Raw genomic sequence first — 24,894 nt, forward strand, 5'->3', positions numbered from 1 at the left:
GCGTCAGCGCGCGGTTGCCATGGCGATGGGCGGGCGGGGGGCGGGGGCTGCGCGGAAAAGAGGTCAGCGCTCAGCCTCTCGGCGGCTCCCGGCCCCCCGCGGCGCTGGCTGCAGAGCTGGGCTCGCCGCTGCCTGCCCTGTGGCGAGCCCGGGCATGGGGTCCCCGCGCCTGAGCCCCTCGGCCCGCGCGCAGGGCTCGGGGCCGCGCGCCGCCGCCCCGCACTGACGGCCGCGCGGTGCCCTGCGCCAGGAGCCGCGGAGGCCGCGCGCGGCCGGCCGAGCGCTTTCAGGATGCTCATCAAGGAATACCACATCCTGCTGCCCATGAGCCTGGACGAATACCAGGTGGCCCAGCTCTACATGATCCAGGTGAGGGCGGTGGCAAGTAGGAGGCCGAGGAGGGGATGGGAACATGCTTCATGTTGGGTATCCGCAGGAGCGCGCAGGCCACACCTGGGATAAGGGGCCGGGCTCAGCTCAATCCCCTGCCAGTCCAGCCCCGGGGCTTAGGAGGGCTCAGGCCAGAGCAGAAGAGAGCGCGTCCGCAGTCGGATGTGGGGGAGGGGTGGGGTGATTAAGGACCGTGCGAAGAGGGACGGAAGGGCCTGGTGGTGCCTCCCCGAGTGCCCAGCCCCTGCTGAACGCTCAGCCCCTATCTGATCTCCTTTAATCCTCCTTAGAATCCGTAATCCTCAGGGGGTAGGGAGAGGAGCGCATGAGGAGACGAGTAGGGGGCAGAAAGTGAGGAGGGGTCCCAGGGGGTAGAGAAAGACTAGGAGAGGTTCCCCAGAGGGTGAAGGAACCTGGCCACCCCCAACGGTCAGGGAGATGGGCTGAGGCTCAGGGCCGGAGGCTATCAGAGGAGCAGGCAGGGACCCCAGAGGGTGAGATCTGGGCTGAGAGGAAGCATGCAGGGAGTCAGGCTTGGGAGGAGAAGCTTGAGCCAGGGCAGGTGCCCAGGGACGGGAGGAGGCTGGTGCCCATTTCAGAGGTGTCCCCTGAAATGTGGGACCAGAATCTGAACAGGCAAGAGGACTGGGATCTGGCCTCAGAGGGTTGAGTGGGCCATGTTCAAACTCCTGAGCTACATAAGGACAGGATCTGAGTGCTCTCCAACTAGGAGGGGTGTGGCAGGAGCTGGTATTGGGGTCCTAGAAAGGCGGATATCCCTTTAACTCTCCTGATTCTTCCAGCCTGCCCACCCTGGCCCCTTGCTGGCAGGGCATGCAGCTTGTCTCCCTCAGGAGCTTACACGAGCTCTCTCTCTGCTTGAAACACACCCCCCACCCCATATCTGCCCCGCACCCTCCTTTTCCCCCCAAGTCATCTTCAAATCATGGTCATGTTATCTTTTCAGTGAGGCCTTTCCTGACCATCCTATCAATACTGCAACCCCCAACTCTATCCACCTAACCCTAGTCTATGCTTTCTTTTTACCACAGCACTTAGGACCCTCTAAGATGCTTTTTTTCTGTTTTCTGTCTACTGTGTCTCCTTCCGCTGGAGTGTACAGTTCCACAAGGGCAGGCAGGGGTCTTTACTCTGTACATCACCAGATCCCAATGAATATAAGCCCGGACAGTGCCTGGAATAGACCAGACAGCAAATACATGAATGACTGAACAAGTCCCGGCTTGCAGAACCCCAGAGGGGACTGGTTAGAGGCTATAATCCTGACCCCAGTAGCTATAGGGGAGCAGGTGGAATTTCAGAGAGCTAGAAAGGCTGGGACTCAGGCCTCAGAGCTGCGCTGGGGACGAGGCCTAACTGGGGAGCCCGTCCCAGGAATGGAGTTAGGACTGAGGTGTCTATCCTCCTCTTGCCCTGGGCTGCAGAAAAAGAGCCGAGAGGAGTCGAGTGGCGAGGGCAGTGGCGTGGAGATCCTGGCCAACCGGCCCTACACGGATGGGCCGGGTGGCAGTGGACAGTACACGCACAAGGTATACCACGTGGGCTCCCACATCCCAGGCTGGTTCCGGGCACTGCTGCCCAAGGCCGCCCTGCAGGTGGAGGAGGAATCCTGGAATGCTTATCCCTACACCCGAACCCGGTGAGTGGGTGGGGCAGGTCAGGGGCCAGGAGGGGAAGGGCCCTGGTGGGCCTAGCAGTGACCCTTACCCCTGCCCTCTGCCCAGGTACACCTGCCCCTTTGTGGAGAAATTCTCCATTGAAATTGAGACCTATTACCTGCCCGATGGGGGGCAGCAGCCCAATGTCTTCAACCTGAGTGGGGCTGAGCGGAGACAGCGCATCTTGGGTGAGACCTACAGCCAGTAATGACCCCAAAGCCCCTCTCAGGCCACCTGCCACCTGGACAGGTGGCCTCTGACAAGTCCCAGGCTCAGTTCCTGGCCTCGGCTTTCTGTGCGTGAAAAGCTGCCCTCCCAATCCCAAGGTGGGGGAGGAGTAGCAGGGGCTGGAGGGGGCTGCTGTTGCTCAGGGCTGCCGGAACCCCCCAGATACCATCGATATCGTGCGGGATGCTGTGGCCCCAGGCGAGTACAAAGCAGAAGAGGACCCCCGGCTGTACCGCTCGGCCAAGACAGGCCGAGGACCTCTGGGTGATGACTGGGCGCGCACAGCAGCCCAGACCGGGCCCCTCATGTGCGCCTACAAGCTGTGCAAGGTCGAGTTCCGCTACTGGGGCATGCAGGCCAAGATCGAGCAGTTCATCCATGATGTCGGTGAGCACCCTGTCCTGGGAGGTTCCACTTAGCATGCACTAGGCCACATGTTTGAGCCAGGGATGCTCCCAGTCTGCCGGGGACACAGAAACATAAAGCCATCCTTTCCATTTGATAGGGTGGGTGCTGGGGCAGAGGGGAGCATCGCAGCCTAGCTGGGGTTGGGGAAGCCTGCCTTGAGGTACAGGGAAGAGTCAGAAGGGCAAGAAGCTGGCAACATGATCTCTGAGGTTCATGCCGGTTCACTCAGAGATGCAGCTGCTCGTCCATTAAAATTCTAAGACGCCAATGTTCTGTGGGTCAAGCGAGGCTTAGAGACTCTCAGGAGGGTCACCAACTGTAACTGGCAACACGCTGTGGAGTGCAGGCCAAAGCTGGGTTCTGTCAGAGTCCCTCCCACCCCAGCTCTGAGTTCCATCCTCCTGCTTTGGTCTCCAGCAAGCCCTAGGTCATACTCCTGTGGCTTAGCCCTGCCCCACCTCCCAGGTCTGATGCTGGGCTCCCCGAAGGAAGAAGGATGGGGGCCCTCAGGGACCTGGGATCCACTCCGCCGCAGCTCTCATGGAATCTCCCCTCCAGGGAGCTGCTTCCTTAATTGTCCCTTTTGTAAATGAGGAAAAGGTTGGGCCTGATAGCAAAAGCTGATATTGATCACAAGAGCCAAATCCTCTGCTAATCACTTCCCATACAAGATATCTTTCACATCCCCCACACCCCTCAAGGTAAAGACTATTATGATTCCAGATGAGGAAATTTAGCTCAGAGAGTAGTAATACAGGCTCTTTAACCTAAATTTGGAAAAAGTCCAAAAAGCACAAATAAGAAGATTGGGGACCTCCCTGGAGGTCCAGTGGTTAAGACTCTGCACTTCCTATGCAGGAGGCGTGGGTTTGATCTCTGATCAGGGAACTAAGATCCCACATACCGTTGAAGAAGGAAATGGCAACCTACTCCAGAATTCCTGCCTGGAGAATTCCATGGACAGAGGAGCCTGATGGGCTACAGTCCACGGGGCCACAAAAAGTCGGACACGACTGAGTGACTAACTTTCACTTTCACTTTCACCATGTGATACAGCCAAAAAAAGAAAATGAAAATCACCCACATATAACCATTATTAAGATTCTAATGCATTTCCTTCTAGAAGTTTATAATTCAATCATTATTACTTTATTTCCTAGATACTGAGGTTTCTAACTTTATTCCTCTGCTTAAGATGAAAATATCCCAGAATGGGTATCGTGTTTTTGCTTCATTAAGTGCCAACACTTCCATTAACTATTAACACCTTCATTAACCATCAACAATTTCATTAACTGTTAACGCCTTAATTGTTGACTCCTCTGATGAAGTCAGCAGGAAGCCAGCTGAAAGAGCAAGAACAAACATTGCTCCCAGCTTCCTGAGGTGTCAGGGTGAGCTCGGAGCTAAGAGTTGGGGTGTCTGGAGGGATAAAAGAGGCTGTGGGCAGGGAGGTAGGTAGGACAGGAAGAAAAATGCCCCACTTCCCACTGCCATCTCCTGGACCACACTCAGCCTTCCCTACTTTGTGGCTCTGGGTGGGTGGTGTGCCCAAGGGAGCCATTACCCTAATTCAAGGGAATTCAAGGGCTTGATATGCAGGGCAGGGAAACTGGGGGTGGGGAGGGCACAGCTTTGATGTCTGGGCACCTACAGGTCTGCGCCGGGTGATGCTGCGGGCCCACCGACAGGCCTGGTGCTGGCAGGACGAGTGGACAGAGCTGAGCATGGCTGACATCCGGGCACTGGAGGAGGAGACTGCCCGCATGCTGGCACAGCGCATGGCCAAGTGCAACACAGGCAGCGAGGGCCCCGAGGCCCAGCCCCTGGGGAAGCCGAGCTCCGAGGCCCGCGCCGGGGCCAGCCACGCCGGCACCCCCGATGGGCCCGAGCCCCCCCCGGGCCCTGATGCCTCGCCCGATGCCAGCTTCAGCAAGCAGTGGTCTTCATCCTCCCGTTCCTCCTATTCGTCCCAGCATGGGGGTGAGGCTGGGGCCTGGGGACCGGTGGTGGGGTGTCGGGGAGTGCGGCCCTTGGCTGGATGCCCAGGCTGAGGCCCATGTGGCCCTGCAGGGGGTGTGTCTCCCCAGACTTTGTCTGAGTGGCGCATGCAGAACATCGCCCGGGACTCTGAGAACAGCTCCGAGGAGGAGTTCTTTGATGCCCACGGTCAGCACCCCAGCCCTGCCGGGGGTGGGGGGGCCCTGAGCAGTGCCTACCCCCCATGACACAGTCCCTGGTCCCTTCAGAAGGCTTCTCGGACAGTGACGAAGTCTTCCCCAAGGAGATGACCAAGTGGAACTCCAATGACTTCATCGACGCCTTTGCCTCCCCCATGGAGGCTGAGGGGACACCAGGTAAGTGTCCCCTATCCCGTCACCGGCCACCTGCACCCCCTAAGTGGTGGGGACTCAGAGAACTACTCATTCCTAAATGTAATGGGGTCCTAAGATGAATGGCAACCCAGAAAGGGTGCTCTTTAAATACACAGATGAATGATGAGTGGATAATGGGTGGATGGATGGATGGATGGATGGTTGGAATGTAAAAAGACATAGAACGAAGAATGGAGGAATTCATTTGGAGGCCGGGAAGTCTTCATGCAGGAGGTGAGGTCTAAACCAGATTTTGAAGGATTAGACCAGCTCTGTCCAAAAGAACTTTCTGAGATGATGGAAAGGTACTCGTCACTAGCCACATGTGACTCTCAAGTTCTTGAAATGTGGTGAGTGTGACTGGGGACCTGAATTTTGCACAGTAATTTAATTCACTTCAACTTAAACAGGCACATGGGACAAGGCAGGATCAGAAGGAATTTTCCAGGCAAACGGGCATTGTGGGGAGAGGCGTCTCTGGGAACAGCAGGGACTGGCTGGCCTGTGCAAAGGTCTAGAAGTGTGAAATGACCTGGGGGAGTTGGGTGAGAGGGGCAGGTCCGAAGGAGATGGGGGCAGGGGGGAGTGCTCAGGCAGACAGAGAGCGGGGGCATCTGGACTGCCAGGTGAGGGCATCCCCACAGAGCCCTCAGTTTCTCTTCCTGGCTCTCCCCCTCCCATAGACCCTGGAACCGAGGGCACCAAAGACCCAGGGGACGGGGCCCGGGCACCCAGGGACTCGGAAGTGAGTATGGCCGGCCACCCTGCGCCTCAGTTCTGCCTGGCCACTCACCAGCCACCGGTCTGATGTCGCTGGCGTCGCACTGTGCCCCCCGCAGGGCCAAGATGGAGACAGTGCCGGGGAGCTGGGGGCAGAGACGTGCGCGGTCCACGCCCTCTTCCTCGTCCTGCACAGTGGCAGCATCCTAGACTCGGGCCCGGGAGATGCCGACTCCAAGCGGGCAGATGTGCAGACGCTGAGCCTAGCCTTCGAGGCCGTCACCCGCGTCCACTTTCCCGAGGCCCTGGGCCACGTGGCGCTGCGCCTGGTGCCCTGCCCACCCATCTGCGCAGCTGCCTATGCCCTTGTCTCCAAGTACTGGTCTGGGGGGTGGAAGTGGGGGTGGGGGGGTGGACACACAGGGTCCCCGAGGTGTGGACAGCCACCTGGAGGCTCCTGGAACCAGAGAGGCCCCCATGGGGTGGGGGAGCGGAGAGGGAAGAGGCCAGGAAGCTAGACACCTGGGCCAGTCACCCGCCCAGCTGGCCTGTTTCTAGTCTATGGCTCCATCACAGAGCCCTCTGGGATACTGGTGGTCCCCAAAAGCCCCCGTGGTGCTGGGACTTGCCAACAGGTCAGGGGGACTTAGAGGGGGCAGAGGCAGGCCTGGAGGCGCCCACCCATCCATTCCGCCCCTCTTCCTGCAGCCTGAGCCCCTACAGCCATGATGGTGACGGCCTGTCCCGCTCCCAGGACCACATTCCCCTGGCCGCCTTGCCGCTGCTGGCCACCTCATCCTCCCGATACCAGGGCGCCGTGGCCACAGTCATCGCCCGCACAAACCAGGCCTATGCGGCCTTCCTGCGCTCCTCTGAGGGTGCCGGCTTCTGTGGGCAGGTCAGGGGTTAGGGGTTGTCCAGGGGGAACTTGCCGGCCGAGCCTCCCCCACCCTCCTGCCCCTGCTGCAGCCCCTCCTGACCGCGCTGCCCTCTCCCCCAGGTGGTGCTGATCGGAGACGGCGTCGGCGGAATCCTGGGCTTTGATGCACTCTGCCACAGTGCCAGCGTGGGCACCGGGAGCCGGAGCAGCAGCCGCCGTGGAAGTATGGTCAGTGTGGCTGGACCCGCCTCCACCGGAGGAGGGGCAGGGAGACTCCCCTGCTCTAGTTCTCGGCCCCAGGAATCTGACCTCTCTCCAGCCTGTTCCCTGCTGCCTCTGTCCATCCCCTCTGGGGCTCTGCTGGCTGGCTCTAAGTCCCTGCCCAACCCCCATTCCTCCTTCCTCACTTCCAAATAAGTAGAAATCGATTGTCTCCAGTCCTAAGGATGTTTCTGTCTCCTGCTTCTTCTAGAACAATGAGCTGCTCTCCCCTGAGGCGGGCCCAATGCGGGATCCCCTGGCAGAGGGGCCTGAGGGGCTGGGCCGGGCCAGCCCAGAAACCTCTACCCTGCCCACCCAGCGTACCCCCAGTGACATGGCTGGTCCCGAGCCTGAGGGCTCTCAAAACAGGTGACATTCCCACCCCATCAACCCCAAACTGGGCTTGTGCTGGGCTGCGGAGGCAGCAGCACTGACGGCCACCTCCGCACGCAGCCTGCAGGCAGCCCCCCCAGCCACCTCCTCCAGGGAGCCCCGGCGGGCGAGCACAGCCTCCTGCCCACCCACTGCCACCTCTGAGGCTCCTGACGGTGCCCCCTGTGCCGCCCGCCTTGACTTCAAGGTCTCCGGCTTCTTCCTCTTCGGCTCCCCGCTCGGCCTGGTGCTGGCTCTGCGCAAAACTGTGATGCCCATGTTGGAGGGTGAGCCCTTGGGGTGCAAGTCGGGGCATGCCTCCTCCTCCATCTGCCCCTCCCCTTAGCTCCTCCAACCTCTCCCTCTCACCGGAAATTCGAGCATTTATGCCATTCCCCACTGTAAAAATTAAGTTTCTTGGCTAGAGAAGGGGAACCTGAGGCCCAGAAAGAAGGGACTTGCCAAGGCCACGTTTCCCAGCATGCACCAGGAGGAACTCGTACGCCCAGATGCCCAGGGTCCAACAGGCGTAGGGAATGCTTCATCCCGAGCATCAGCAAATCGAAGGCTCTGATCCCTTGTTAGCCAAGAGACCTGTCCCACTTTTAAGCAGGACCCTGGGGACCTCCCAGGGAGTACAGTCTGGGAAGCGCTGTTTCAGGGTCACCCAGCAGGTCAGGGAGCTGCTCCACACCACCCCTACCTCCCAGGATGCCCAGCTGAACCCCCTCTCTCCTTTATCTTCTGGGTACCAGTGGCCCAGATGCGGCCAGCCTGCGAGCAGATCTACAACCTCTTCCACGCGGCCGACCCCTGCGCCTCCCGCCTTGAGCCCCTGCTGGCCCCCAAGTTCCAGGCCATCGCTCCCCTGGCGGTGCCCCGCTACCAGAAGTTCCCTCTGGGAGATGGCTCGTCTCTGCTGCTGGGTACGCACCAACCAAAATACAGGGAAGAGGAGGAGAAGGGCCCCAACAGTGAGGGATGGAGATAGACCCCCCCTCCCCCAACCAAGAGGCAGTTCCCGCATCATTGGTACTCTCTCAGGTCACCACTCCCAGGATCAGGAGCCGTCGCCTGGCCCCTTGGGCAGTCTGGATCCCCAAGACCCTCTGCCCAGAAGCTGGGGGCAGTGGTGGTGACTGGGCTAAAGAAGGGAGGCAGTGACATAGAAAGCAGCAACTCGCCACTGGGACGGGGGGTGAAGGGGTGCTGTATCCGTGTCTAGGGATGCACTGTCTCCATGGACACTTGAGTTCACGTCCTGGTGTGGGTTGTGTACACATGCATGTAAGTGAGTACCCATCTGGCCCCATGAGACAAGCGGGCCTGGATTGGGGTGATGGTGGCAGGCATTCTGGCAGGAATGCTGCTAACAGGGGAGAATGCCCCCACCCTTCGCGTCCACCCACATGTTGGGGCAGTTCAGCCTCAGCCAAGACCTGACTAGGGAAGGCTGGCAGCAGAGATGGGGGAGGTGTGGGGCGGAGCAGTCCTGGAACCCCAGTGGGAAGACAGGAGGATGGCCTGGCCCAGCCCACCACTGAGGCTGCCCTCCACCTACAGCCGATACTCTGCAGACCCACTCAGGCCTCTTTCTGGAGGAGCTGGAGATGTTGGTGCCCTCAACACCCACGTCTGCCAGTGGTGCTTTCTGGAAGGGCAGTGAGTTGGGCGGTGACCCACCAGCCCAGCCAACTGCCCCCAGCACCACTAGTGAGGTGGTTAAGAGTAAGTCTGGCCAGCCGCCCCACCTGGGGGTTGGGGGTGGTAGTGGTGGTGCGGATACTTGTGCCACCGCTGAAGCCCAGCAGAAACACCCTTGCCCCAGAGCCTTTGCTCTGGAAGGAGGGGGCCCCAGCACCCAACTCTGGACTCGGCAAAGAGCAGGGCTGGTGGAAGAGAGAGAGGGAAGAGCCCTGGAGGCCAGACAGTTGGGCCTGGGGTGAGAGGCCACCCCTGACTCACTGCCCACCGCGGTCAAGCAGTCCTGGAGCGCTGGTGGGGGACCAAGCGGATTGACTACTCGCTGTACTGCCCGGAGGCGCTCACCGCCTTCCCCACCGTCACGCTGCCCCACCTCTTCCACGCCAGCTACTGGGAATCGGCCGACGTGGTGGCCTTCATCCTGCGACAGGTGGGCCCAGGGATGCGGCGGGGGTGGGGGTGGGGGTAGGGGGGTGGAAGGATAAGGAGGAGCCGGAGCTGGGGGAGGGGCAGCCCCAGGGACCCTTCCCCCACCCCACCCCAGCTTCATGTGGCCTCGCTGGGGCCATCCCGCGCAGGTGATCGAGAAGGAGCGGCCACACCTGACCGAGTGCGAGGAGCCGTCCATCTACAGCCCGGCCTTCCCCAGGGAGAAGTGGCAGCGCAAACGCACCCAAGTCAAGATTCGGGTACGTGCCCTGCCCCTAGCGACCTCAAGTCTCCCTGGGATCCCCGCCCCTAAGCCCCTCCCAGGTCCCACCTCCTCCTGCCTCGGCCCCGCCCTCGGGTACCACCAAGTCTCCTCCCCTCCCTCTTCCCCGCCCCCTCTGCCAAGTCAGGTCTCAGACTGGCGCTCGCCTCGCCCCTCTCAGCCTCTGCACCGGGTCTATATTGCCTCCGCCCCTTGGATCCACAGTCCGCACAGAGGACCCCCAGGACCTCTGATCGGGGTCAGCAGAAGCGCCCACTCCTCGGGCCTCGCCCCTCTCTCGGAGCGAGCTGGCCCGCCTCCTCCAGGCAGTGCGCACACACGTCTGGGCGCGGGTCCCCCTCACCAGCTCTTCCCGCCTCCCTGTCATCTCCTGGCCGCGGGCTCACACTGTCTCCTCCCGCCAGAACGTCACCTCCAACCACCGGGCGAGCGACACGGTGGTGTGCGAGGGCCGCCCCCAGGTGCTGAACGGGCGCTTCATGTACGGACCCTTGGATGTGGTCACACTCACGGGAGAGAAGGTTAGGACACAGAGGCCTCAGTCCCGGGTAGACCAGCCCCCTCCTCGGGCTGTCCTGGCCCCAAGCGGGAGCTCCCCGGTCCCGCCTCCTGTTCCCTGGACAGCTCCGGGTCCTGCCAGGTTGAGCCCCCAACCCCGTCCTCCTTCCCCCGCCTCAGCCCTCTTCCGCGCAGCTCCACAACGCTCAGGGCTCCCCCGTTCCTCCGCTCCGCTCAGGGGGACCCTCTGGCCCTCTCTCCCTGCTAGGTGGACATCTACATCATGACGCAGCCGCTGTCGGGCAAGTGGATCCACTTTGGCACCGAGGTCACCAACAGCTCGGGCCGTCTCACCTTCCCGGTGCCCCTAGAGCGTGCGCTGGGCGTCGGCGTTTACCCAGTGCGCATGGTGGTAAGGTGAGCGCGGGGCGGGCCCGGCCTCTGCGGGGCGGGGCTCCCGTGGGCCCCGCCCCCACGCCACTCACGCAGCAACCCCCCCCACCCCCGCCCCGGCCGTAGGGGCGACCACACCTACGCCGAATGCTGCCTAACGGTGGTGGCCCGCGGCACTGAGGCCGTGGTCTTCAGTATCGACGGCTCCTTCACCGCCAGTGTGTCCATCATGGGCAGCGACCCCAAGGTGCGCGCCGGCGCCGTAGACGTGGTCAGGTAGGAGCGGCTGCCACTTCCCTTTCCCGGCTCGCTGTGAGGACTGGTCCCCACCCCTGGCTCTCGGGGCTGACCGCCGCCGCTCCCTGCAGGCACTGGCAGGACGCGGGCTACCTGATCGTGTACGTGACGGGCCGTCCTGATATGCAGAAGCACCGCGTGGTAGCCTGGCTGTCGCAGCACAACTTCCCCCACGGCGTCGTCTCCTTCTGCGATGGCCTCACTCACGACCCGCTGCGCCAGAAGGCGATGTTCCTCCAGAGCCTGGTGCAGGAGGTGTGGTGGCTGGGGAGAGCCCCCGAACCCCGCGATTGCCCCGGGAGGAGGCCCATTTGTTACCACCTACATGGCCCCGGCTCCTAGCCTAACAGACTGCACATCTCCGCAAGGGTCTCTAGAGTCCTTGGAGCCAACTAGGGAGATCCGGCTGGTCCCACCCCCCAGCCAGACCTGGTGATGGAGACTAAGCGGCCCCGCCCCTAACCCTTCGGTGCAGATCGCCCACCAGACCCCACCCTCTGTCTCCCGCCTCCCCCACCCCGGGGGGGCTGCTGATTGGCCTCTCCGGCCACAGGTGGAACTGAACTTCGTGGCCGGCTACGGGTCCCCCAAAGACGTGGCCGTGTATGCGGCGCTGGGCCTGCCCCCCAGCCAGACCTACATCGTGGGCCGCGCGGTGCGGAAGCTGCAGGCGCAGTGTCAGGTGAGGGCCGAGTGAAGGTGGGGCTGCGAGCCAGCTGGAGCATGGGAGGCTGAGGCTGGGCCCTGAGGACCACTCGTGTGTTAAGAAGAACCTAGGAGGGAGGCTGTGAACAGGCTGGCCGGCTTCAGGGAACTTGGGCTTCTCCTAGGATTGGGGAGGTCACGAGCAGCTGGAAGCTGCCGGACAGGCCAGAATGGGTAACTCAAGCTGGAGTATGAGCAAGACCTTGGGTGCTCGTTCCACGCTGGCATGGTTCTGGGCACAAGCCTTGACCTTTCTGAGCCTCACTTTCCTGTCTGTAAAATGGAAAGGATAAACCCGCGCAGATCTCCACAGCTGTCACGAAGAGCCCGTGATTTACTGCATGTCAGCTGAGCACTGGGCTGGGCACAGAGCAAGTGCCTGCTAAATATTAGCTGCTGTTACTTCCTTCCAAAACCCCATTGTACAGATGAGGAAACTCAGGATGAGGCCCAGAGAGGGGCAGGCTCCCCGGCGGGGTTTGGTCAGGCTGTGCCAGCCTGGTACTGCAGCCAGCACTGCCCAGAGCCTGGGAAGGACAGGTGAGGGCAGTGTGTGAGCCTGAGATCAGCCATCCCCTCACCCTGCCCACCTCTGCCCGCAGTTCCTGTCCGATGGCTACGTGGCCCACCTGGGCCAGCTGGAGGCCGGCTCCCACCCTCATGCCACCGCGGGACCAAGGGCCGCCTTGGCCAAGAGCAGCTATGGTGGGGCTGCCCCTGTGGACTTTCTCCGGAAGCAGAGCCAGCTGCTCCGCTCGAGGGGCCCCAGCCAGGTGGAACGGGAGGGCCCAGGGACTCCACCCACCACCCTGGTGCGGGGCAAGGCACGGAGCATCAGCCTCAAGCTGGACAGTGAAGAGTGAGGCCCCAACTGTGGCCTCACAGTTGGGTTATTTATTCATATACTTGTGGAGCCCCAGGGGCCGCCTGTGGAAGGCTGGGCCCTCGCCTGCATCCGTTTGCCCTCAGGGTTAGTTCCCTTTCATGCTGGGGCACCCAGCCCTGGGGGCTGGAGGAGGGAGCAGCAAAGGTCCAGAGGCTTTTCCAGCGTGTGTAACTCCACGGAAATAAACACCGCCTGCATCCCGCCTGACTGCCCACCGGCATGGCATCACAGGGCAGCCCAGCTCACGGTTTCTAGTTCAGCAGAGATGCTGAAGGGCAAAGAAGAGCCGGGATGTGCCCAGGGTCAGGCAGCAAGTCAGAGGGCAGGGCCAAGATTGGGACCTGGAGAACCAGCCTCGCCCACCCTCCTTCCCCTCCCCACCTGAGCCAGCCTTTCAGTTCCCAGGGGCCCAGACTTGGCTTCTCACTGGAACCACTGCCTGCCTGAGCTGAGACCGTGAGATTGGGGGTTGGGAGGGGGGCGATGGGGAGGGCTGCGCTGGGAGCCCACCTCACCCGGGCACTAAGCCTCCTGGCTTGCAGTTGCTTCATCTCCCCCTTAAGACTGAAGGCTCCCAGGCACCTCGGCCCTGGCCGGCAAGAAACACTCCCCTTGTGACAGAGACCATCTTCGTTTCTCTGTCAGGCACACGGAGGCCCAAAGAGGTCTCAGAGCTGACAAACGGGGAGCTGGGATTAGAACCCAATTGTTTGCCTCCCCAAACCACCCAAGTACCAGGAAATGAGGGGCAATGACCCCAGCTTTTCCAGTGGATCAGCTCAGCAGGCCCAGAGAGAGACAGATAAATAAGGCCTTTATATACAGAGAAGCATTATATAGTGGGGGGTGGAGGGGGTGGGTGGGTGGCAGCGTAGGCGGCGGCAGCAGCGGGCGGGGCAGCCGGGCCAGCGGGGCCCCATCAGTGGGAGAAGATGCCCCGGAAGCGGGCCTTGTCCTCCTCGTCCTTCTGGCGGATCCGTGCCTCCAGGGCCCGCAGCTCACGGCTCACCACAGGCGCCAGGGCTGGGTCCAGCTGCAACACCTTGGCGAAGTCAGCCTGGGCCTCCTGGGCATTCCACACTGCCGCGTGGGCCTTGCCGCGCTTGAAGTAGGCCTTGACATTGTCTGCAGGGGGCACCAGTGGGCGGCAAGCACACAAGGGCATGAGAAAGGGGCGCCAGCCAGCACCCCTCCTTGACTGCCGGCACCAGGGGCCCGGCGTGGACGGAGGCCTCCTGCCCTGAGGATGCCAACCCCACCCCCAAGTCCCATTCCTATCTCACTGGCACAGCACAGCCCACGGCCCCACTGGGTGGGAGCTACTGGGTCAGGCTCCCATGGGAGTTCAGAATGGGGGTGATACTGAAGGCCCAGAGGTGATGGAGGAGGCCGCCGCCCTGCCCTGGCGACCCAGCACCCAGTGCTCACCATCATACTTATTGAGGATGGAGGAGCAGTGATCCAGCACTTCGTAATACTCCTCGGCCACCAGCTTGCACTGACAGTAGTTGAGCAGCAGTGGGGTGATCTGCTGATCTAGCTGGATCCAGTCGGGGGACCCAGGCTGTTCCTGGGGGCACGGAGGCAGGGAGGGGGCAAAAGATGCTGAAACCTGGGCCCCCTGGGGCCCTCCTGACCCCTCCCCTCACCCACTGCAGCCTCCAGGCAGCACCTTCATCTGAAGGTTCTTGAGGCAGGCGATGGCATCATAGTACTTGGCAGCGGCCTCCTTCACGTGGCCCTCACGGTATAACCGGTTGCCCTCCTGGTGGATAACTGGCACTGCCTTTGCCTTCTCCTCATCCGTCATTGCCCACGGGTCCTGCTGGTACGTGCCAGGGTTCTCCACCTGCCGGGGCATAGGCCAGGTCAGGGCCCGGGGTCAGCCCCTGGGCTGGCTGGGCCTGGGACACCGGGTACCAGAAGCAGTCACTTCTTCATCCACTGACCATTCAGCAAACGTGTGCAGCATCTCCTGCGTGCCCAGCACTGTGCTGGGGTCCAGAAACAGAGCAGTGAGCAAGATGGCGAAAAGCCCTGTCTTGGCAGAGACCTGAGGGAGCAGGGAGGGGCCCCAGGAGGGAGGGCACTGCCAGGTGTCCTTATGCCTGTCCCACCCCAGCCCCTGAACAGTCAGGGAGGCCACCAGCTCTGGGCAGGTGGGCAGAGCCGGCACCCTCTCTGAAGCTGGGCAGTAGGGGGTTGGCCTGGTGGTCCCTCACCTTCAGCATCTCGATGTCGAAGATGAGAGGCTGGGGGTTCTGCTGCAGGGCATCCAGGTCGGCGTGGCCCAGGGAGTTGTGCTCGTGCATCTGGGCAATGCCACAGCAGTGCCGCTGGCCCTCCAGGGGGTCCTTGCCGGCTGCGATGTTGCGTAGACTCTTGGCCACCAGTGGGTACAGCACCACGTGCTGCAGAGGGTGAGTGGGAAGGGGGGCTCTGTCAGCACGTGCTGGCTGGTCATGGGCTCAAGAGGCCCCACTCCTTGCCCCATCACCATCTGAGAAAGGGCACTGAGGCCCAGGAGGACTTTTCCTTCCCGACTCCTCCGGCCTCCCAGCCTTCCATCACTTTCAGGCCAAATGCCCACGCTTCCCACCCACCAACACACAAACACACACTCCCACTGCCAACCTGTCTCCCAAGACCTGACAAACCCAGGGGAATTCTTACCTCTTACCTGTCTTCCTCCCAGGCTTGCAGCCCACAAGCTGGGCTCCTCATCATTCCGGGGACCCTTCCATACTCTGTTCCCAGCATCTCTTCTCTCTGGCCCCACCCCCACCCCTTTCGGGGCCCATCTCTGAGTTGGGATTAGGGCAGCAACTTCAAAATCCTCACGGGGGACCCTCAGGCATTGGAGACCTAGCTTTTTTATGTTTTTTCTTTTTTTTTTCTTTAGTGTTGGCCTACTTTAATTTTTTTTACTTTTTGGCCACGTGGCATGTAGGATCATAGTTCCCCGACCAGGGATCCAACCCATGCCCCCTGCATTGGAAGTGCAGAGTATTAACCACTGATCACCAGGGAAGTCCCAGGGACCTAGCTTTTGACCTTTCACTAGGGACACTTGCTGGGATGGCGGAAGCCAGACCATCCTCATGCCTAACCAGCTCTTCTCACTGACCCTGTCACTCGGGGCTGACTGCTCAGCTAATGTTCATCCAGTCAGCAGATGTGTTCGGAGTCCTGGCTCTGGGCTGGCCCACACTAGGCACTTTCAAGGTAAACAGGCCTAATCCCTGCCCTGAAGTAGCCTAAATACAGACAAAGGACCATATCCTGTCCATGCAGAGTATGAGAGGTGGAGAACCCAGAGGAGGGGTTCAAGTCAAGCACCAGTAGTCAGGGAAGGCTTCATGGGGGTGGTGACCCGGGAATTAGTTTGAAGTAGGAAGCAGGATGTTGGCTAAGGAGGAGACAGGAACACAGGGAGGTGAGTGGGAGGGAGACCCTGCAGGGGCCACGTGGGCATCTATGGCTTGTGCTTCAGCTCGACAGTGACCAGGAGCAGAGGGGATTGAAGCAAGGAGCTGTAGCGGTTATTGCACTTGAGAGCCAGTTCCTGGCTGCAGTCTGGCTAAAGGAGAGGGAAAGGCAGACTAGGGGCCAGGAGGCCAGTGTCCTGGCGGTGCAGTGCCCTGGAGGGAGCCGGTGGTGGCCTGGCCAGGGCAGAGGATGGGGAATCGGGTGTGGCCAGACAGACGCAGGCAGGCGTGGGCCGTGGGGTACCTTGACATCGCAGCAGAACTGGGCGATCTCCCCCTCCCGCATGGTGCGCACGATGGTCTCCCACACGGGCAGCTTGAACTTCTTGCCAATGATGAGCTCCATGGGCTTGCCGCGCACCCGGCTGTCATCCAGCACGGCACCCTCCTTGTCACTGCGCAGAGTGCGGTAATGGAACGTGGCCTGCGGGCCGCAAATGGGATCAGACAAGGGCACGGCCTTCCCACAACCACAAGGACAAGGCCAGCTCACAGCCTGCAGGTGGCACAGGGACAGGGGTCACCACCTGACCTTTACCGCACCCCCAGGAGGGAAGGGGTCCACGTCACATGACGAGTGGGTGGATGGGCTGGGACAAGAGCCCAAGGGGTCTAGCTTTAGTCGTTCTTTCAACAAATATTGACAGAGGACGAGATGGTTGGATGGCATCACCGACTCAATGGACATGAGTTTGCACAAGCTCCAGGAGATGGTAAAGGACAGGGAAGCCTGGCGTGCTGCAGTCTATGGGGTCGCAAAGAGTTGGACATGACTTAGCCACTGAACAACAACTACATGCCTGAGCTCTGTGCTAGGCCTGGCAGTTGACAAAACAGACAAAAGCCCCTGCCCCCGTGGAGCTCACAGGGAACTTCTACAGGAAAGAGACAGGCCTCAAACAAAACACGCTCTGTGAGGTGGAGCGAAGTGCTATGGATCAGACATCTAAACGCAGCAGGGTAAGGCACAGCGAGTTCAGGGAGCCGGAGTCACTGAAGGAACTCCCTGGCAGTTCAGTGGTTAGGAGCTGACAGTTTCACTACTGGGGCTCAGGTTCAATCCCTGGTCAGGGAACTAGGATCCTGCAAGCAGCACTGTGTGGCCCCACCCCCCTCCAAAAACACAGAGAGAGAGAGAAAGCAAAGACTTGAAGGAGAAGCAAGCCAGACAGATGCTGAGGTAGGAAGGGGTGGGAAATTTCTTGGCCAAAGAACAGCAGGTGCAAAGGCCTTACAGAGGGGCAGTGTGTGGTGTGTTCACAAAGCGGAAGGCCAGTGCAGCAGCAGCAGCAGCAGACTGAACCAGGGGATGGCGTGGTACCTCACGGGGTCATCAGGTCAGCAGGGAGGGACCCCACAGAGCCTAAAGCCCGTGGTGAGGACTTTGGTTTTTCACTCTCAAATGGAAGCCACCAGTTGGCTCCAAGCAGAGGAGGGACATTATCTGATGCTGGTTCTGCTGCTGCAGGGATGAGACAGGTGGGAGAGCCGGGAAGACAGAAGCAGGAGGCGAGTTAAGACGTTACTGGAATAACCCAGGGGAGAGACGAAGGTGGCCTGGACCATGGTGGGAGTGGTAGAAATGGTCAGATCCTGAGTGTATCTTGAGGATCTTCTGGGGGGGTGTATGAGAGGAGGCATGGAGACTGGGAGGTTTTTGGCCTGAGCAACCAAAAGGCTGGAGGGGCCCTACCCTGAGATGAGAGGGTCGAGGGGAGCAGGTTAAGCTGCCAATGAGACGTCCAGGTGGAAACGGTGAGTAGGGAACTGGATATCAACTTTAAGGGGGAGGGAAGGCTAGACACAGACATTTGGGAGTGGTCCAGGCATGCGTGGAGAGTTTCTTAAAAGACACAAGCCTGGATGAGATCATCTCAGGGTGAGTGAAGAGAAGTCTCGAGACTGAACCTTCCACAGGATATGGTTAGAGGAACCCACATTCTTTCCCACCCCTAGCCAGCCCTCTGAACTCTGTTTCCGCATCAGTAAAATGGAGTTAGCAACAGTACTCACCTTACCACATGAGAATGAAAGCAAATAAACCTGTGAAGCATTGAGCACCATGCTCTTGTGAACCCTCAATCAATGCCGGTGATTGTTTATTTTTGTTTAATTTATTTGTCCCTATTCTTTCAGTGTCATTGTTCACAGATCATTACTACTTTTGGTGTTTTCTCCAACTGGTGTCTGTTCCATCCAAGATCTCCCTTGCCAAGACCTTCAGGGCCACCACCACCCCCCTACCCCCACCCCACCCCATGGGGAACTTCATCCACATTCCTTCCCTCATCTCCAGAAGCATCCCTCTATATATCACTGGTCACTAGGGGTACACAGCTCTGCCTCAGGGCCCTCCTGCGAGCCAGGCTAGGAGCTTCACCCTCGCCATCTCTGCACAGCTCTTGTCAGCACAGTAGCTCTTACTTTGGGTGTCCCCAGCATGTCTTACATGTTCAGCTGTTCTAGTCGCTTCATTGTGTCGCTTCATTTTCAGGGCCAGGATCTTTACTCATTTGCTCAATATGCACGTCCTGTGTGACTGCTCTGCTGGGCACAGGGGCTGTCCCCAGGAAGCCCTTACTCTACAAACAAGTGGCAACTGGGAAAGGCCCTCCAGAAGAAGGAACTGCATGAGCAGGAGATAAGCCTGGAGACGTATATTATTAGGGTGGGGAGGGGTGGAAGAGGCTGGAGCTAGGGGCCTGGATGTGCAAAGGAGGAAGATGGGAGGCTCCTTATTTCTTAGCCCTTATCTGTCCCGACCCAATGCCACGAAGAGCAGTAGGAAAGCTGTCAAGAGGGTTCTCGTCTGGTAGACCCGACCTCCTGACCTGTTCTCTGGGTTTGTGCGTCCCAGGGCCTCAGTTTTCCCATCTAAGCAATGAGAGCTGGTCTACGTTTTCACAAGGCCCTACCATCCATAGAAGACCTTGAACCTTGCAATCCAGGGGTTCCTCCCAGAGCCCAGCTTTCTCATCTGGGGTCCTCTCCAGCGCTGGGTCTGGGCAAGCAATGGGGTCAACCCCCTCACCTCCCGCAAAATGTTTACTGATGACTGACGGCCTCCCTGACCTATGCAGCCACTCGGCCAAGGCAGGGGGCGGAGCTCACGCATCCGAATTCACCTCTACTTAAATCCAGGCCAATCAGCGTCGAGCTCGGCATGTGAGCAGTAGGGGCACCGACCACTGCTGTCTGGGCATGCGCAATCTATCGCCTAAGGCCTCCTCCCGCCTCGCATGCGCACCGCGCCACCGACGGATTAAGGGGAAGCGGGTCGACACGAACCTTGGTTCCATCCTGAAAGTCTGGGAGCGCTCCTCGGCCCTCCTGTATCACACGCTTTTGGATCCCGTCTTCCCGGAGTCTTGCGATGATATCCGCCATCCTCCTTCCCCGCTGCTCTCTTTCGGCAACTTCCGGACTCGCTCGGCAGCTTCCGGACCTGCTTCGGCAACTTCTAGAACTTCGGCAACTTCCGAGCTGGCGCCATTTTGGCTAAGGGCAGACGCCGAAAAGAGCCCGAACATAGAAACGGGCTGTGATTGGTTCTCTGCTCCGCGGCTGAGCGCGCGGGTCAGGCCAGGGGCGGGGCCTGAGACTGGCCAGGGGCGGGACCGGGGCCTGAGACTGGCCAGGGGCGGGACCAGAGAGGCGGGGCGGGACCAGAGAGGCGGGGCGGGACCAGAGAGGCGGGCCGGGGCGGGCCGGGGCGGGGCCGGGGGCGTCCCTAGGAACTGTGTCCTTGAACCGATTTGGTTTGGGCCCTCCCAAGTGGCCGTGTGCCACGCTATTTAAAGTTGTAAAAGTAGCACGCCAGCACTACAGAAGTGGGGGGAGGGAAGGTCGGCATCCGTAAGGCCACCTCCTAAAACTACTATTTTTGTGTATTCCTTTTTGCTTTTCCTTTTAGCTTGCCTAGCGCAATACTCGTGAGTTTTCCATCCTGAATTTTTCTCATTAATCAGTCAATATGGGTGTAAGAAGGAGGGTTTCTGTATTCCCGTGGAAACTCTAAGCTCCCCAAGAGACTGACAGCCCAGTAGGTGCCCAGCGAATATTCGGGAATACAGGAATGATAGAAATGAGGCACTTCAGAGGCTAAAACATTTCTCTCCGCCTCTGGAAACTAGTTGTGAAGAATAGTTCTAAGCGTCTTCTCCCACTGTGGAGGTTTCAGTTCAGTTCAGTTCACTGGCTCAGTCATGTCCGACTCTGCGACCCCCCATGGACTGCAGCACGTCAGGCTTGCCTGTCCATCACCAACTCCCAGAACTTACTCAAACTCATGTCCATGGAGTCAGTGATGCCATCCAACCATTTCATCCTCTGTCATCCTCTTCTCTAGCCTTCAATCTTTCCCGCATCAGGGTCTTTGCCAATGTGTCAGCTCTTTGCATCAGGTAGCCAAAGTGTTGGGGTTTCAGCTTCAGCATCAGTCCTTCCAAAGGCTATTCAGTACTGATTTCCTTTAGGGTGCACTGGTTGGATCTCCTTGCAGCCCAAGGTTAGGTAACTGAATAAAGGGATGTCTTCAGGCCTGTGCACTGTCCGCACTCCATCGTCATAACTGGGAAGAATTACTGTCTGTCCCCTTTGCCCCACGTGCTGAGGGCTTCAGATATTTATGTTGGTTCATTTCCCCCGAGAAGTCCCCTGAGAGAGGTGGAAACTCTGCAGCGAAAGGGAAACATGTTTTGTTTTTAGCTTTTGTTTTTTACTCACACGGGAAGTTTTACAGGCAAGTTCTGCCAAATTCTGAAGCAACAAGTTGTCTGTACTCTTACACAGATTGTTCCAGAAAATGGAAAAAGAGGGAAAGTCAACCAACATATTTTATGAGACTAGTTTAATCTTGATTCTGAAAAAGATACTTAAACCATAAGGCAAGACAAGTCTACATCAATTTTACTAATAAATATAGATACGAAGGATTCCCAGTTGGCGCAGGGGTAAAGAATCTGCCTGCCAATGCAGGAGACACAAGTGAGTCAGGTTTGATCCCTGGGTCGGGAAGATCCCCAGGAGTAGGAAATTACAACCCTCTCCATTATTCTTGCCTGGGAAATGCCATGGACAGAGGAGTCTGGAGGGCTACAGTTCTTGGGGTGGCAAAGAGTCTGACATGACTATGCATGCATCCACACATACATAGATATGAAAAATCCTAAATGAATCCACTAGTATATATAACTTTCATCCATTGGAGAAGGCAATGGCAAATCCCAGGGACAGAGGAGCCGAGTGGGCTGCCGTCTATGGGGTCGCACAGAGTCGGACATGACTGAAGTGACAGCAGCAGCAGCAGAATATATAAAAACGCCTCAGTGTGCTAAATGAGTGCCATTCACAAAAAGACAAATATTATTAATACATTATTCCATTTATATGAGGTACCTAGTCAGATTCACGGAGACAAAGTTAAATGGTAGTTGAGTCGGGGGAGGGAAGGAATAAGGAGTTGTTTAACGGGTATGGTTTAGTTTTGGAAGATGAAAAGATCCTGGAGATTGGTTATACAGCAATGTGAACATAGTTTTTTGTTGTTGTGTTTTTGCTTTTTTGCCACATGGCTTTCAGGATCTCAGTTCTCCAAACTGGATTTGAACCCAGGCCGTGGCAACAAAAACCTAGAATCCTAACCGCTAGGCCGCTAGGGAATTCCTGTGAATATATTCAAGAGCACCAGCACACCACGACAAGCACTACTACAGTATACAGCAAGGCTCTATATTGTCCCCCTGCTTATGTAACTTATATGCAGAGCACATCATGAGAAACACTGGGCCGGATTAAGCTCAAACTGGAATCAGGATTGCCAGCAGAAATATCAACAACCTCAGATACACAGATGACACCACCCTAATGGCAGAAAGTGCAGAGGAACTAAAGAGCCTCTTGATAAAGGTGAAAGAAAAGAGTGAGAAAGCTGGCTTAAAGCTCAACATTCAAAAAACAAAGATCATGGCATCCAGTCTGATCACTTCATGGCAAATAGATGGGGAAACAATGGAAACAGTGGCAGATTTTACTTTCTTGGGCTCCAAAATCACTGTGGATAGTGACTGCAGCCATGAAATTTAAGATACTTGCTGCTTGGAAGAAAAGCTATGACAAACCTTGACAGTGTATTTAAAAGCAGAGACATCATTTTGCTGACAAGGTCCTTATAGTCAAAGCTATGGTCTTTCCAGTAGTCATGTATGAATGTGAGAATTGGACCATAAAGAAGGCTGAGTATTGAAGAATTGATGCTTCCCAACTGTGGTGCTGGAGAAGACTCTTGAGAGTCCCTTGGACTTCAAGGAGATCAAACTAGTTAATCCTAAAGGAAATCAACCTTGAATATTCACTAGAAGGACTGATGCTGAAGCTGAAGCTTTGGCCACCTGATGTGAAGAGCTGACTCACAGGAAAAGGCCCTGATGCTGGGAAAGATTGAGAGCAGAAGGAGAAGGGGGTGACAGAGAATGAGATGGTTGGATGGCATCATTGACTCAATGGACATGAGTTTGAGATATTGAAGGAAGCTCCTGGAGATATTGAAGGAAAGGGAAGCCTGGCCTGCTGCAGTCCATGGGGTCACAAAGAGTTGGACATGACTTAGCAACCGAACAACAAAGCATTACTGAACTTTGCACTTTAAAATGTTTAAGATAATAAATTTCATGTGTATTACCCACAATTAAAATTTTTAAATGCTTCCTCAAAAGAAAAAAGGGGGGAGGGGGGGACTTCCCAGTGGTTCAGTGGTTAAGAATCCGCCTTTCAGGGCAGGGGAAGTGGATTCAATCCCTGGCTGGGCAACTAAGACCCCACATGCCACGGGAAACTGAGCCTGAACGCCACAACTATTGAGCCTGTGTGCTCTGGAGCCCACCTCAGCTAAGATCCCACACAGCCAAATAAATAACTTTTTAAAACCAGAAAAAAAAAAAGATCAAGTAGGGCTTATTCCAAGAATGTATGAATGGTTTAACATTAGAAACATCCATCACTGAACTTCCCTGGTGGTCCACTGGTTAAAGCCACACTTCTAGTGCAGGAGGCTCAGTTCCTCCCTGGTTAGGGAACTAAGATCCCACATGCCACGTCCTTTAGCCAAAAAAAAAAAAAAAAAAATCCATTTTTATAATTCATCAGATCAGTGAATTAAAGGAGAAAACTCATATAATTATTTCAAAATATGCAGAAAAAGTATTTGATTAAATTTGCTTTGATGACTATGATTAAAACTCATAGGGGAAAAGAAACTTTATCAGAATGACACAAGCCATATGCAATTAATATGATGGATAAATACTCACATTCCCTTCAAGATCAGGAACAAAGTAAGGAATGCTCCCTATCAATGATGTTGTTTAGCAAAGTATTGGAAGTCCTGGCCAAAGCAGTAAACCAAGAAAAAGAAATGAGTGATTATATCTACATAGAATATCCAACAGAATCTACAGATAATTTTAATAAATTAGAGTCAGCAATGTTACAAAATTAATACTGCTCTTAACATTATCAATCAGTTCAGTTCAGTCACTCAGTCGTGTCCAACTCTTTGCGACCCCATGAATCACAGCACACCAGGCCTCCCTATCCATCACCAACTCCCGGAGTTCACTCAAACTCATGTCCATCGAGTCGGTGATGCCATCCAGCCATCTCATCCTCTGTCATCCCCTTCTCCTCCTGCCCCCAATCCCTCCCAGCATCAGGGTCTTTTCCAATGAGTCAGCTCTTCGCATGAGGTGGTCAAAGTATTGGAGTTTCAGCTTCAGCATCAGTCCTTCCAATGAACACCCAGGACTGATCTCCTTTAGGATGGACTGGTTGGACCTCCTTGCAGTCCAAGGGACTCTCAAGAGTCTTCTCCAACACCACAGTTCAAAAGCATCAGTTCTTCAGCGCTCAGCTTTCTTCACAGTCCAACTCTCACATCCATACGTGACCACTGGAAAAACCATAGCCTTGACTAGTCGGACCTTTGTTGGCAAAGTAATATCTCTGCTTTTGAATATGCTATCTAGGTTGGTCACAACTTTCCTTCCAAGGAGTAAGCGTCTTTTAATTTCATGGCTGCAATCACCATCTGCAGTGATTTTGGAGCCCAAAAAATAAAGTCTGACACTGTTTCCACTGTTTCCCCTTCTATTTCCCCTGAAGTGATGGGACCAGATGCCCTGATCTTAGTTTTCTGAATGTTGAGCTTTAAGCCAACTTTTTCACTCTCCACTTTCACTTTCATCAGGAGGCTTTTTAGTTCCTCTTCACTTTCTGCCATAAGGGTGGTGTCCTCTGCATATCTGAGGTTATTGATATTTCTCCCAGCAATCTTGATTCCAGCTTGTGTTTCTTCCAGTCCAGCGTTTCTCGTGATGTACTCTGCATATAAGTTAAATAAGCAGGGGGACAATATACAGCCTTGACGTACTCCTTTTCCTATTTGGAACCAGTCTGTTGTTCCATGTCCAGTTCTAACTGTTGCTTCCTGACCTGCATACAGATATCTCAAGAGGCAGGTCAGGTGGTCTGGTATTCCCATCTCTTTTAGAATTTTCCACAGTTTGTTGTGATCCACACAGTCAAAGGCTTTGGCATAGTCAATAAAGCAGAAATAGATGTTTTTCTGGAACTCTCTTGCTTTTTCGATGATCCAGCGGATGTTGGCAATTTGATCTCTGGTTCCTCTGCCTTTTCTAAATCCAGCTTGAACATGTGGAAGTTCACAGTTCACGTACTGCTGAAGCCTAGCTTGGAGAATTTTGAGCATTACTTTACTCGCGTGTGAGATGAGTACAATTGTGCGGTAGTTTGAGCATTCTTTGGCATTGCCTTTCTTTGGGATTATCAATAACCCATCCAAAAATGTAGTAGAAAATAAACAGCAATACAAATCAGAAAGCA

General features: G+C 56.9%; 2 protein-coding genes across 5 annotated transcripts; one reads left to right on the top strand and one right to left on the bottom strand.

Moving 5' to 3' along the window:
- The first annotated feature begins 291 nt into the window (after window positions 1-291).
- On the top strand, window positions 292-12,485 carry PITPNM1 (phosphatidylinositol transfer protein membrane associated 1). Its single transcript, XM_068977032.1, has 23 exons — window positions 292-369; window positions 1,836-2,050; window positions 2,136-2,257; window positions 2,460-2,684; window positions 4,362-4,688; window positions 4,779-4,874; window positions 4,955-5,062; window positions 5,764-5,825; window positions 5,920-6,176; window positions 6,509-6,698; window positions 6,801-6,908; window positions 7,153-7,310; window positions 7,395-7,600; window positions 8,069-8,239; window positions 8,877-9,041; window positions 9,299-9,447; window positions 9,596-9,706; window positions 10,134-10,250; window positions 10,496-10,644; window positions 10,747-10,896; window positions 10,989-11,172; window positions 11,471-11,599; window positions 12,225-12,485. Exons 1-23 carry the CDS (start codon window positions 292-294, stop codon window positions 12,483-12,485), a joined length of 3,738 nt encoding a protein of 1,245 aa, XP_068833133.1.
- Window positions 12,486-13,362: 877 nt separating this feature from the next.
- AIP (aryl hydrocarbon receptor interacting protein) lies at window positions 13,363-19,424 on the bottom strand. 4 transcript variants are annotated; one of them, XM_068977058.1, is made up of 6 exons: window positions 19,285-19,424; window positions 16,241-16,420; window positions 14,731-14,919; window positions 14,181-14,357; window positions 13,937-14,078; window positions 13,363-13,633 (listed from the first exon to the last, which is right to left on the bottom strand). In XM_068977058.1, exons 1-6 carry the CDS (start codon window positions 19,381-19,383, stop codon window positions 13,428-13,430), a joined length of 993 nt encoding a protein of 330 aa, XP_068833159.1. In that variant the 5' UTR covers window positions 19,384-19,424; the 3' UTR covers window positions 13,363-13,427. The 4 variants fall into 4 exon arrangements, with proteins under 4 accessions (XP_068833159.1, XP_068833160.1, XP_068833162.1 ...); XM_068977059.1 differs by having other exon boundaries at window positions 16,241-16,391; window positions 19,285-19,387; XM_068977060.1 differs by having other exon boundaries at window positions 13,424-13,633; window positions 13,945-14,078.
- Between the last annotated feature and the right edge of the window lie 5,470 nt (window positions 19,425-24,894).

The sequence above is a fragment of the Capricornis sumatraensis genome, chromosome 8 (assembly GCF_032405125.1).
Source record: "Capricornis sumatraensis isolate serow.1 chromosome 8, serow.2, whole genome shotgun sequence".
Taxonomy (NCBI): Eukaryota; Metazoa; Chordata; class Mammalia; order Artiodactyla; family Bovidae; genus Capricornis; species Capricornis sumatraensis.